This window comes from Peromyscus eremicus, chromosome 8b (genome assembly GCF_949786415.1).
Source record: "Peromyscus eremicus chromosome 8b, PerEre_H2_v1, whole genome shotgun sequence".
NCBI lineage: Eukaryota > Metazoa > Chordata > Mammalia > Rodentia > Cricetidae > Peromyscus > Peromyscus eremicus.
Genome location: NC_081424.1, coordinates 5,794,229 through 5,808,705, shown reverse-complemented (window position 1 = coordinate 5,808,705; position 14,477 = coordinate 5,794,229). Strand labels below are relative to the sequence as shown.

The 14,477-nt window shown below is 37.3% G+C and overlaps 1 protein-coding gene across 4 annotated transcripts in view; it reads left to right on the top strand.

Moving 5' to 3' along the window:
- The window catches only part of Hace1 (HECT domain and ankyrin repeat containing E3 ubiquitin protein ligase 1), a 115,504-nt gene that overhangs the window by 57,750 nt on the left and 43,277 nt on the right, over window positions 1-14,477 (top strand). For all 4 annotated transcript variants that reach the window (XM_059272434.1, XM_059272432.1, XM_059272433.1 and 1 more), the window contains 3 exons: window positions 829-935; window positions 3,907-4,057; window positions 13,787-14,121. In XM_059272434.1, coding sequence (XP_059128417.1) covers window positions 829-935; window positions 3,907-4,057; window positions 13,787-14,121 — 593 coding nt within the window. The remainder of the gene's footprint in view (window positions 1-828; window positions 936-3,906; window positions 4,058-13,786; window positions 14,122-14,477) is intronic.

Genomic DNA, 14,477 nt, shown 5'->3' with positions numbered 1-14,477 from the left:
AATATGCATTGAGTATATGCACTTGCTATGCCTTCATATATAAATACTTGAGCGTCTATAGGTTTTGGGTACTTAGGGACAAATTGGAATTGGTTACCAGGAATATTGAGGTGTAACTGTATATAATAAATGTATCTTGTCTGATATTTGGCCCTCTGAACATCTGTCTGGCTCTTTGGTTTCTCCTTAAGATAGCTCTTCCTCATGGGTAGAGGAAAAACATTATGTAGTGACTGTAACCACTGGTTCATTGAGCTCTTTTTCCATTGTTTTTGTGGTCCTAGGGAGTGAACCCAGGACCAGTATTGTCCTGCTGAGCTACATTTCCGTAGCCCCGAGCTCAGTATTTTTAATAGTCTTGGAAAAATTGCAGAGTTGGAAACCTTCATAAACATTAGAAGTTTAGAATTAAATTTCTACATATATACTTGATTTTCCATGTGTATCTATCTTTTTTTTTTTTTTTGGTTTTTCAAGACAGGGTTTCTCTGTGTAGCTTTGCGCCTTTCCTGGAACTCACTCTGTAGCCCAGGCTGGCCTCGAACTCACAGAGATCTGCCTGGCTCTGCCTCCCGAGTGCTGGGATTAAAGGTGCGCGCCACTACCGCCCAGCCTAAAACTCTCACACACTAAGTGCTCACCTGACTCTACAGAAAGATTTTTTTGTATTGGCTCTTAAGTTTATGTAAAGCAAAATAACTATGAAGTTCTTGATTTTAGTTAGCTGGCTTTAAGGCATTTATTAAATTAATATATGTGTATGTTTTGATAGAATTGAATGGATTTCTTACTGTGTAATCACTTTGTTTTTGATTTCTATCAAACCAGTTACGTCAAGTTCTGGAGCATTTGTCTCAGCAGAGTGAAAGCCAGTACCTAAAGATCCTGACAAGCCTTGCTGAAGTGGCTACAACAAATGGTCATAAATTGCTTAGGTAAGCGTTGCCGTAAACCAATACATAGTGGTTGTCTTTGGCAGCTTAGAGAAGGGTTTATTTGGTTTAAGGTTCCAGAGGGATAAGAGTCCATCATGGAAAGAAGCGTGGCAGCCAGTAGTAGGTGAGGCAGCTGGAGCAGAAGCTGAGGGCTCGTCTTGACTCTAAATGGTGCACACTCTTAGACTCTCCGAGGCCCCTCCAGTGCAGTAACATACTTCCTCCAACAAGACCACACCTCCTAAGTGTACCCAAATGCCTCCAACTTCAGACCAAGCATTCAAACACCCAGACTATGGGGACATCTCATTAAAAGTACACACTGACCACTCATTGTTTTGTTTAAAAAGGCCTGGCTCATTAGCTCTTAGTCGAGAGACTTTTTACAGAACCCTAGAGCATGTTAACTTGAATCTTGGCATATGTGTATGGAATTTAATCCATATCTTGGGTGTGGCCGTACTTCCTTTCAGTCTAGGCAGTTGGGAGCTGGAAGTAGGAGGACCAGAGTAGTTCAGGGTAATCCTCAGCTATATGGTTTGTGGCCAGCCTGGGCTACGTGAGAAAATAGTTGAGGAATCTGAATCTCTGACTTATAAAATTGGGTACATCCCTCTGTTTAACCTTCTAGTGTTCCTTCATGATTCGTTATAAAGGTTTTTCCCCTGTACTTTCCCTCTCCCTAGTTCAGATCTTTATTCTTGTTTTTAATAACTCATTGCTACATCTAAGGAGTTAAGCTTTGTATCTCTTGACTTTGACATGTAGCTCATATATATGCTATACGACTTTGCATGTGATTAGCATTATAGTTAGGAGAATAGGCAGCTGTTACCAAGTACGTAGTTTGTTACTGTTTCTTAGCTTATGGATTTGACCTCTTCTAATTTGGATGTATACTTCTTTGTATTTCACTCTCACTAATCATTTCAACAGTGACAGTTTGTGACAACCTTTCACATCCATAGTTGCTGCTGAACCTTTCTCTCTCTATCATCATAGAGTCTCTAAAAGATATGACTAGAAAGCTACATTGTCAGGTTTACTGTTAGTCATGTTTCATTCTTCCGGGGTACTTTTTGTGTACCTAAGATGAAAGTCTTTCTGCCCCAGCCCCTGCCTTCTTTTTCTAGATAAGGTCTTGCTGTGTAGCCCAGGCTGGCTTTGAACTTGTTTCATGTTTTATGCCCAGGTGTGGGAATACATTTGGGAGCTACTTATTTCTAGCTACTTTCTGTGCTCCTGTACTCTTTACTTGAAAGGCCTTCTGCTAATTGATATAACCAATATCACCGTCTTGTTTGTTTTTCTTCCTAATTTGCTTTCAATACTCTGTTGGAAGCACTTTGAGATTTTTCATCTGTAAGACTCATTGGAGCTGAGATTTCCATTATATATCCTTTCACTTATTTTAGTTATTTCTAGTAATTCATGTATTTGATGAAACCTAAGATTTAGACAGGCTAATCAAAACATAGTATGAGGGTCTGGAGAGATGGCTCAGTGGTTAAGAGCACTGACTGCTCTTCTAGAGGACATGGGTTCAATTCCCAGCACCTACATGGCAGCTTATAGCTGTCTGTAACTCCAAGATCTGACACTCTCACGTAGACATACATGCAGGCAAAACACCAATGCACATAAAATAAAGCTAAATAAATTATTAAAAAAAAAAACATAGTATGATAGAAGAGGAGGGGAATAAATGGGGGCTATATTTGATCAAAGCACATTATATGAATCTATGAAATTCTGAATAAAAACATATATAGTTATTTCTATTCAGCTCCTTTATTATAGTGAGTTAGAATTTGTGACTATTAAAATCATAAGTTTTTTTTTTAACGGCAAAAAAACAAAAAAGCCCCCAAAAAACCAAAAACATGGTCTCTGAGCTTTGTAGACAGCCAGATTCGGGTATAAGTTCAGACATACTGTTTACCAACTGTGATCTCAGCAACAAACTTCACTGTCCACCAGTACATCTGTTACATAGTTTTAAGTGCCTGCTGTTTACCGGGCCAACTGTTAGATAATTATGAATTAAACAGATGCTCTGTCTCCTTATACTGAATTTATAGTTTAAGTTGAAATTTTATCCCATTTTTTTTAAAAGTCAGTGTTAGAATTAACTGGGCTAAATGTACATGCCGAAGACACAGTAAACTTGATGAGTAAATTTGCACAAAAGCATTCTCTTCTGCTCAAAAGTTTATGCAGCTTTTTTTTTTTTGCACAGTAATTATAGAAGATGACTGATGTTAGAAATTTCAAAATAAATTGACTTTCTGAACACAAAAACTTACTGTGATACTCAGTATGATTTAATATTAGATGAAATGGTCTTTGATTTTCAAAGTGGAGAATATTTACAATGTTTATGTAGTTATAGGACAATCCATTATATAGGTAATGATCCTGATGCAGATGACTGGTAATAGCATACATCTAATTTGTGAACGTCTCCTGTGAATGCTTCATTACTGTTATTCTGAGGGACTACAGGGTTATGGATAGAATGATGGGGCTTCAACCTTTAAGTTAGGATGGTTGTATTGTGTGTTGACCTAGAATATAGTGTTTATACTATTGCTTCTCTGGGATATTTTCAGAGTTCTAAACAACTGTTTTTAATTTATAAGTATACTTTTAGAAGTGAACAAATTGCTTTAAAGTTTATATCCAAAGATACCATCTGTGCTATAGGGGTAATTTTCTTCATAGTTTGTGCATTGATCATTGGTTATATTCTGGGTGCTAACAAATTAAATAATATATATCTATTAGTATATATTAACATATATTAATAATAGATTTTCTCTTCAACAAACCATTCTGTGGAAATTATCTTACCACAGTTAATTCATGAATTAGATGGTTAGTGGGCTAAATATGCTTTAAAATAAATATTTGAAGGTGAATTTGTTTGGCTCCACCTAATCTGTTCATGTTTTAACCTTTCCATTTTCAGTTTATCTAGCAATTATGATGCTCAAATGAAGAGTCTTTTAAGGATTGTGAGGATCTTTTGCCATGTCTTTCGAATCGGCCCCTCATCTCCCAGTAATGGAATCGATATGGGCTACAATGGGAATAAAACTCCAAGAAGCCAGGTGTTCAAGGTCAGAAAAGTAGTTGTTAGGAAGGTAGATGTAAAAGAGATGACTGTTAACACAGCATGCATTTCTTAATCAGAACCTTACGGACAGGATGTAAGTTTGCTTCCTAACTTGGGCACATATTTTCCCTTTCATCTCAGTCTAATGAACAGGATTTAATTGGTAAGTTTTTATCAATTCTTACACATAAATTGATCTGATTAGTGTTTTTAAGGATAGAGATATTTAGTATAAAGTGATTGTACTGAATCTCAGGTTTTGCGTATTTATTTTACACAGTAAAATGTTGAAGGTAGGTCCATCTACATGCTATGCAAGCTACTGAGTTAATCCTAGCTATTCCTTGTTCTGTAGCCTAAGCAGAGCTTGAACTTGCCATCATCCTGCCCCTCCGAAGTAGCTGGGATTACAAGTTTTAGCTACCAGGTCTAGTTCAAATGATGCATTTTAATGCATAATATAAGCCATCATTTTAAAAATGTATTACTAGAAGATAAACTAATCTGGTTTTGTTCAATTTTATTATGTATATACTGTGTTTGTGTTATGTATTTTAGAAGAAAGGCTACTTTTTTCTTTTAAGATTTATTTATTTATTATGTATGCAGTGTTCTGCCTGCATGTATTCCCGCAGTCCAGAAGAGGGCATCAGATTCTATTACAGACAGTTGTGAGCCACCATGAGGTTGCTCGGAATTGAACTCAGGACCTCTGGAAGAGCAGCCAGTGCTCTTAATGTCTGAGCCATCTCTCCAGCCCAATACTTTTTCTTAATAGTTCTGTTAACAATTCCTGGGATTGCTTTCATGAAGAGTATTTGGGATTTTTTTTTTTAAAATAATTTATTTATTTATCTATGTACATTGGTGTTTTGCCTGCATGTATGTCTGTGTGAGGGTGTTGGATCTCCTGAAATTGGAGTTACAGACAGTTGTGAGCTGTCATGTGGGTGCTGGGAACTGAAACTGGGTCCTCTGGAAGAATAGTCAATGCTCTTAACCCGTATTTGAGATTTTTAAAAAATACATTGCATTATTTCGGCTGCCTGTCCTGATTTTTTTGTTTGTTTGTTTTAAAAAAGATTTATGTATTTATTTATATGTTTATCTATTTGTTTGTTTGTTTAGTGTATGAGTGCTCTATCTGCATGTATGCTTTTATGCCAGAAAAGGGCATCAGAATCCACTGTAGTTTATTGTGAGCCACCATGTGGTTGCTGGGAATTGAACTCAGGACCCCTGGAAGATTAGCCAGTGCCTTAACTGCTGAGCCATCTCTCCAGCCTCCTAGATTTCCTTTTCTTATACAAGCATACATGTCATTGTTACACATGTCAAATTTTAAGTTTATGAACTAACAGCTTGTATTGCTATTAATTTTTTTATATATTTAATAAGACCATAGCTTTGATCCTCAGCAGCAAAAAAGCAAGTAGTGACAACAAAAAGCACATCTTGTGTACAGCAGTGTTCTCCTGTGGGTCACACGTCATGCCTTTTATTTCTATGATTTTTAAGGGTAATCTTTCTTAAGAGGTTTCTGTGTTATAAAATTTACTTTTGAGGTTCATGAAGACATCATTCTTGCAACAATCTTTAGGTTATTACTCCAAGAAGAAATAAAAAAGTTTTTTATGTAGTATCATTTACTTGAAAAGATTTACTGTCTCTAAATCTTGAGTCTGAATTAGTGTTATATGCTAAATAATTCTGATCTGTTTCACATGAAACTTTTGATATACCTAACAGATAAGTGGTTTGCAGGCATTTTAATACTTTATTTAAAAATTATTTGTGTATTATTGTTGTTGAATGGTGTGTGTATTTAAATGCAGCCTTGTGGAGGTCAAAAGGCAGCAACTCTCTCCTTTCTGCCTTTCTGTGAGTTACGGGCATTGAGCTCATAGAGCAGGCCTTTATCTGCTGAGCCATCTTGCAGTCCAGCCCTACACTCTTAGTGTGAAGAGTCGGTGTGACAGCCTTCAGGAGGAGTGTCTAAGTGTAGAGTAGGTGTGACAGCCTTAGAGGAGTGTCTAAGTGTAGAGTAGTGTGACAGCCTTAGAGGAGTGTCTATGTGTAGAGTAGTGTGACACTGTAGAGGAGTGTCTAAGTGTAGAGTAGTGTGACAGCCGTAGAGGAGTGTGACAGCCGTAGAGGAGTGTCTATGTGTAGAGTAGTGTGACAGCCGTAGAGGAGTGTCTAAGTGTAGAGTAGTGTGACAGCCGTAGAGGAGTGTGACAGCCTTAGAGGAGTGTCTATGTATAGAGTAGTGTGACAGCCGTAGAGGAGTGTCTAAGTGTAGAGTAGTGTGACAGCCGTAGAGGAGTGTGACAGCCTTAGAGGAGTGTCTAAGTGTAGAGTAGTGTGACAGCCGTAGAGGAGTGTGACAGCCTTAGAGGAGTGTCTATGTGTAGAGTAGTGTGACAGCCGTAGAGGAGTGTGACAGCCGTAGAGGAGTGTCTAAGTGTAGAGTAGTGTGACAGCCGTAGAGGAGTGTGACAGCCGTAGAGGAGTGTCTAAGTGTAGAGTAGTGTGACAGCCTTTAGGAGGCATGTCCACGTGTCTTTATCTGTGTGTTTTACCCTCCCTCCCTCTTTGAAATCAACAGAAAAGATAATTTCCAGCTATACTGTTTCTTTTCACTCCTTTCCCCTTCTCTTGTGCCACCTTCTGGAAGAAGGGAATCAAGCATTTTTTCATTCAAATGACTTTCTGTGTATGCTTCCTTTAGTTAGGATGGACAGTTTACTGTTTTTCTAACAAAGTAATGATCTGCTCTTTCCTCAGTGCTGTTTTAAGTGAGTTGCTTCACATCTTATCATAGGAAGTTGTTCTTAATATATCCTGCATTGTTAGGACCAATTCTACCCCTGGTTTCACTTTCTCCTCATCTGTAATGATAAGTAGAAAATCATATTAGGTATAGGCAATGGTCATTGTTCTCAGTATTGATTTTTTTCATTATTCTTGAAATTTGAGTCTGTCTTGCTAATGGCTCTGTGTAAGCACATAACACTTGGTTTAATGTTAGTTTTCTAAATAATCAGTAACTGTAAAAAGTATGTCAAAGATACTGTTTCCCACCTTGTGTCTTTTCAGTGTTTTAAATATAAGACCTCACATATGCTAGGTGACATGGTTTTTTCTTTGTTTATTGAAATCCAGACATTGTGTTTTTGTCATGTATTTATGGGTTTTCTTTCCATTTAATTTATTTATTGTTTTTTTTTTTTTTTTCTGTAGTGGGAAATGAACTCAGAACTTCATATATTTTAGGCAAGCACTCTATCACTGAGCTATATTCTGATTAATTTTTTAATTAAGAATTTTTCATACAATGTTTTGCTCATGTTGCCTCCCAACTCCTCCCAAATCCCCCACCTCCCTGCCCACCCAACTTTATGTTCATTATCTTTCTTCTCCCTCTCTTCCTCCCCTCTCTCTTTCTCAATCGAATGAAAATCAATAACACAAAACATTATAGAACAAAACAAATAGCCCCCCAAACAAAAACAAAACAGTTAATTTTGTGTTGGCCAGCTCTTCCTGGTCATAGGCTTTCCTGGAGTGTGGTTGATATACCTAGTGACACTCTATTATAGAAAATGGATTTTCCCTTTCACACCGAGTACCAATTGCACATAGCTTCTTGGTTAGGGATGGAATCCCATGTCCACTTCCCCCTCTCTTTACCTACGAAAAGGCTTATGTGTACTGCTGCAGTCTCTGAGTTCAAATGTGCATCAGTCCTGTTGTGTCTGAAGACACTGTTTCCTTGGAGTCACCCATTAGCATTGGCTCCAAGTATTTCTTCCTCCTCTTTTGGACAGATCTCTGAACCTTCAGGGGAGGAGTTCAGTGACATCCCGTTAAGACTGAGTGCTCCAGAGTCTCTCACTCTGCGTTGTCTAGTTGTGAGTCTTCATATTAATTCTCATCTACTTCAAGAAGAAGCTTCTCTAATGAGGGTTGAACAAGGCACTGAATCTATATCACTTTTTTAATTTGTTTCTTTTCTTAGCTTAAGTTTTTTTTTTTCTTTTACTGAAAATAGATTTTTTTTCTCATATAATATATCTGATTTCGGTTTCTGCTCAGTCTACTCTTAGCTCCTCCCAACTTCCCTTCCCATCTGAATCCACCCCCTTTCTGTCTCTCATTAGAAAACAAACAGGCTTCTATGGAACAATAATAAAATAAAATACAATAGGATAAAACAAAAACTAACACATTGGAATAGGACAAAACAAAGAAACAGAAGAAAATGAGCCCAAGAGAAGGCACAAGAAACAGAGATCCACTCATTTGCACACCCAGGAAACCCTTAAAAACACTAAACTGAAAGCCATAATATATATACAAAGTAGCTGGTGCAGACCCACGCGCGGGCCCTGTGCTTGCTGCCTCAGTCTCTGAGTTCACATGAGTTTGGTCATTTGTATATAGGAGGGTTACTGAGCTTTGTGAGTTAATTTTGTTTTCAGCTACTTTGCTGAAAGTGTTTATCAGCTGTAGGAGTTTCCTGGTGGAATTTTTAGGATTGCTTCTGTGTATGATCATATCATCTGCAAATAAAGATACTTGACTCCTTATTTGCCTATTTGGATCTCCTTCAGTTGTCTTATTGCTCTAGCTAAGACTTCAAGTACTATATTGAACAGATATTGGACAACCTTGTCTTGTTCCTGATTTTAGTGCAACTGCTTTGAGTTTCTCTCCACTTAAGCTGGTGTTGGCTATGGGCTTGCTGTACATTGCTTTTACTATGTTAAGGCATATTGCTTGTATCCCTAATCTCTCTAGGTTTTTTTGTATGATGAAGGTGTGCTGGATTTTGTCAAAAGACCTTTTCTGCATCTAATGAGATGATTATGTGGGGTTTTTTCTTTCAGTTTGTTTGTATGGTAGATTACATTAACAGTTTTTCATATCTTGAATCATCCCTGCATCTCTGGATGTAGCCCGCTTGATCATGGTGGATTATCTTTTTGATGTTTCTTGGGTTTGGTTTGCAAGTATTTAAAAAATAAAATGCTATGGTGTCTTAGGGTTTTTATTGTTGGAAAGAGACTCTGTGACCACAGCAACTCTTACAAAGTAAAACATTTAATTGGGGTGGCTCGCTTATAGTTTCAGAGGTTTAGTCCATTATCTTCATGATGGGGAGCGTGGTGGCGTGCAGGCAGAAGTGGTGCTGGAAAACAGTTGAGAGTCCTACATCTTACAGGCAACAGGAAGTCAACAAAGTCACACTGTGAGAAGCTTGAGCAAAAGAGACTCAAAGCTCACCCCACAGTGACATTTCCTCCAACAAGGCCACACCTCCTAATAGTGCCAGTCCCTAGGGGGCCTTTTCCTTCAAACCACCACAGATAGAAATTAAGTATTAACTGTTAAAGTTTCTGTTAGTCTTTTTACAGCGTTATGAATAAACTTTGGCATCTTTGACTGATGGGGAAATCATCTAACTTCTTGTGTATAAAGATATAAAGTAGAAACTGTATGTTACTATCCGTTCATATGAAGTTTGCTGTGGGTTATCAAGTTGTAAACTCGGACTGTTTGCTGAATTGCTGTAATATTAGACTGGAAACATGTTTTAACTTTACTACATGCTGTCTAAGGTAGCAGCTGCTTCTGACTTGTCATCTCATTAACTGTATGTTCTATCATGTCACTTTATTGTTAGGATTAACCAATGCCCTTCCATTAGGATTGAGTGTGTTTATAGGCCATTAGTAGTTTTCTGATTTATTTTAGAAGTCCTTTAAGTTCATCTTAACACTTCGCCATTCTTTGAATGTTAAGAGATTTTTTTTTTCTAGTGTCTAGCAACTTTGGAATATTTGAGGGAGAATCTTGTTTTTGTTGTTGGACCAGTGAGTATAGGGAAGAGAGGTTTCTCATGTGTTGATGTTTCCTTTTCTTCCTGTGAATAGTAGCTCTGACTTTTCATAGTTTCATAGAATTGTAACTTGGAAAAAAAACTCTCAGAAGCCAAGAAAAAGTTGAGAAATTTAGTTTAAAGCTCTTTTTTTGGTTGTGGAATTTGACATTATCTGGTTGAGAACAGGATCTGAAAGTGCTGTGATATTCATGAACTTCAGTTATCCCTCTTGTCAGATTTCAGTTTCACTTCAGAGTATCTTGAGATTAAAAAAAAAAGTTTCCCAGTAAGCTTGGGGTTATGTATGTGTCATATATAATGTGTGTAATATTCTTAGTGTAAAACTGAAGGTGGTTTGTGAATCACATGAGTATGTCATATCATTATTGCTGTGTGTAATTTTGTGATTGTGATTTCTCAGTTTATGAAGTGAGCAGTTATTTTGATACTAGACAAAACCTACTATCATTGATTTATTTTCTTCTTTTAAAAATTATTTTATGTTTATGGATGTTGTGTCTACATGTATGGCTGTGTACCACACACATGCCTGGTACACACAGAGTCCAGAAGAGGGTGTCAGATCCCCTGGAACTGGAGTTGCAGATGTTTGTGAGTCACCATGAGGGTGTTGGGACCTGAACTTGAATCTTCTTGAACATCTGCCAGTGCTCTACCTGCTGAGCCATTTCACCAGCCCCAGCTCATCTTTTCCAGTAGCAGTTGGTATATATTCTTTGTAGCCAGTATATTTTGTTATCCATAAATAAATATTGCAAACACCATAGTTAGGCATGCAGTAGTTTATTTAACTTTTCATGTTTAGAATCAAGCCCAGAGCCCTTGCACCCGCTAGACAAGTTGCCACAGAGCTACTCTCTCTCAGCCCCAATACTTTATTTCTAATTTTCATTTTAATCTTTTTTTTGCCTGTAGTTATTAATTATAGTTAGAGATTCATTATTTCACAATGTTCACTTTTGTGACTAACCACTGACTTATTAAATACTCGAAGAGGTAGGTAATTCCCTAGGTAAAAAAGTCCCATCTGGGTTGGAATTTGGCTTTATTGTGTGTGAGACTAAAGAAAGATGATCCAAAAGGGGAAAAATAACAAAAATAGAAAAGTGCCAAATGATTTTTTTCTTTTTTCTTCCATTAAAAAAATTCTTTGCTGTAATACTTTATTTCAGTCTCTAGCTTTTCAGTATTTTTGTCATGATCATTTTGATTTAGAGGCCAGTTACCTTTTTCTTCTATTGGAGCAGTTTGACGGGACCCCTGTTCTTCCACTTGGAAGTTCACGTCTGAAGGAAAATTAAACAGTTTGCTGACATAAGGGGATTAAAAAGACTGTATAGGTGGTTTAATGTTTTGTCATGAAGAAAAACTCCTGGGTTGTGTTAGGACCCTGAGATATTTTCAGTGATGGCCTCGTGTTTGTGCCAGCTTCTTCTTTCTCAAGCAGCAGGGATTCTAAAGCTTTGAGAACCAACCTTCCAGGTGAGAGGGTGCTCATTTCAACTTCATTGAAGGTAAAATTAATTTCATTTAAAAGAGGATACTCTGGTTTTCTTTGTACCTTGAGCATAGTATTTATTGAGTCAGTGAATTAGGCTTTTGTTTAGTGTAGTTGTGATTAATTTTAATTTTAATTTTTTGTTTAATGTTTAAAAGAAAAAATAGGGATGAGTTAATTCTTTGCAAATTCAGGAAGTAAAATTCTCAGATTTCAGAAAGCTGAAGAAAAGCGAAAGAGATGATGCGGTGAAGGTATTGTTACATTGTTACTAATAGATAGGGTGAAGGTTTTCCTGGCAGAGCAGGCTATTTAAACGTTTTCTGAGGTTGCAAATATGGATGTTTAGTCTCTTTCTGTGATGGTTCCTGAAATCAAGATGACTTGTTATTTTTTAGGTGAGTTATTTTAAGGGCAGGTCTTCCTTAAATGCTTAGTCCAGTTTGTAGTATCTGATTATTCAGTATTCAAAAGTAAGATTAAATGTTCACTTGGAGAAACACAGCTAATTCTTTTTCTTTCTGGTTTTTTGAGACAGGGTTTCTCTGTGTAGCCCTGGCTGTCCTGGATCTCGCTCTGTAGCCCAGGCTGGCCTCTAACTCACAGAGATCTACCTGCCTCTGCCTCCCTAGTGCTGGGATTAAATTCAGGCGTGCGTCACCACCACCTGGCTACAGCTGATTCTTAATAGGAGTATTTAAAATAGTGTATACTGTGAAGGGTGATTTAACCTGTACTGGTCTCAGTAGCTGGGCATGTATATTTTTGTGCACTTTATAAACTAATTGTTTTAGGTCTTTTGTATTTCATCTCTGATATCTGGTCTGTGATGAAATGATTTAAACAATAAAATGTAGTGTATGATTACCTCAAAGAAGACATTTCACTCTTCTCAGCAGGAATGTTCAGTATTTAGAAGTAAGATTCAGTTTATCTCCAGCTCCTGTTTGCCTGTAATCCCAGCACTTGAGAAGTGGATGCAGGAGGATCCGGAGCTCTTCAGGGTTGTCTTAGCTACATATGTAGTGTGAAGTTCTCCTAGACTCTTTCAGAATTTAGAAAAACACCAACAATAGTTTGCTAAGGACTAGGTAGAGGTGCAGAGGAGTAAAGTGTACATACTTAGCGTGATGGATGTTCTGGGTTTAATTCCTGGCACTGGGGGGGAGAGCAACCTACAACATTCTAGTCTGTCTTTGCGTGTGTGTGTGTGTGTGTGTGTGTGTGTGTGTGTGTGTGTGTGTGTGTGTGTTGAGCACACATTTTAAAATTTTATTGCATTTTTATTGTGCATTCACACATGTGTGCATGTAGCCATGTGTGTTTATGAGTGTGTGTGTGTGCGCGCGCGCGCGCGCGCGCCAAGGTATGTTTGTAGAGGTCAGAAGGCAACCTTCAGAGTCAAGTCTCTCCTTCATGTGTGTCCTAGAGATTGAATGAATGCATGTTGTCAGGCTTGGTGGCAAGTGCCTTAATTTGCTGAGCCGTGTTCCTGTCCTGCTAAGTCTCTAGTTTGATAGTTCAGTCATGATATTTCTCACCTTAAACATTTCTGGTTACTGGGCTAGAGCGATGACTCAGCAGTTAAGAGAACTTGCCGCTCTTCTAGAAGATTGAAGTTCAATTCTCAGCACCCACATGGTAGCTCCCAGCCATCTGTGACTCTAGTCCCAGGGGATCTGACAACTTCTTCTGGCTTCATTGGGCACTGCACGCACATGGTACACAGATAGGGATGTAGGCAAAACACCCACACTAAAATGATAAGATAATTCTAAAATTACTAATTACTAGAGGTGAATTTGTATGTGTAAATATATTTTAATATATACACATCTGCATTATGTCCCACTTCATAACTTCATATTATAAGTTATAAAAAAAAGTAGGAATACTTTTCAAGAAGCACTGTGGACAGTTCATTAAGTTCTTTTGGAATTTTCAGGTTTTTAAATTAAAATAATACTTCTGCTTGAAAATTGTCAACATCTTGATAATAAGTTAGGGGATTATGAAAGCAATAAGCAGTTTAAAAATATGTATTTGAAAATGAATGATTGCTTATAAATTTTTGTTAGATTTTATTTTCCTTTTCATAAGGAATAATACAAGTTTTTCTGTAAATGAATAAATTTATTTATTTAACATATGTGTACTTTTATTACTTTTAAGATTCTCAAGTCTCAGACTTAGAAAGAAAAAAGTGTCTATAATAAATTTCTTATACTCTCCATCTGGATGTGAGGTTTTAGTTTTTGTCTTTTTTCTTTAAAAAAATCATGTACTTGAAGAATGATGTTTAAAAAGCCTGTTTCTTTTCTTTTTAGCCTTTGGAATTGCTTTGGCACTCATTAGATGAATGGTTAGTTTTAATAGCCACAGAATTAATGAAAAACAAGAAGGACTCAACGGATATCACGTCTATCTTACTGAAACAAAAAGGCCAGGATCCAGGTGCCACTTCCATCTCACCATTTGAACCTTCAGCACCCGGGAGCTGTGGAAACCTGTCCACGGGCGCAGGGGAGTCCAGGCCAGATGCGCTTGCAGGGAGTCAGGAAGCCAGTGCAGATGGTCAGGATGTTGTTGCTATGACAGCCAACCGGCTGAGTGCTGTCATTCAAGCCTTTTACATGTGCTGTTCCTGTCAGATGCCTCCAGGGTAAGAAAACTTTGACTTAATGTTACTTTTCTGTGATAGATGAAGAAAAGCTTCAATAATTTTGTAATTTCAATAAAAACAAATATAATTTGTTGGGTTTTTTTAGACTTTATTCTCATTTTGTTTCAGGATACTTACTGCACTAATACAAACGTAGTAAAAATATTTAAATTTTGTGAAAGTATATACATTTATTTTTATGTAAATTTGTGAATGCTACTTCATGAAGAGCTGCAGAAAATTTTACAGTTTCTAGAAGTCACTTGTTGATATCATTTGTTAATAACAGCTTACATGTGTTGTTTCATGGCATATACTAGGGAACCTCAGCTGATAAGGGAGATGTGTATCTAAGT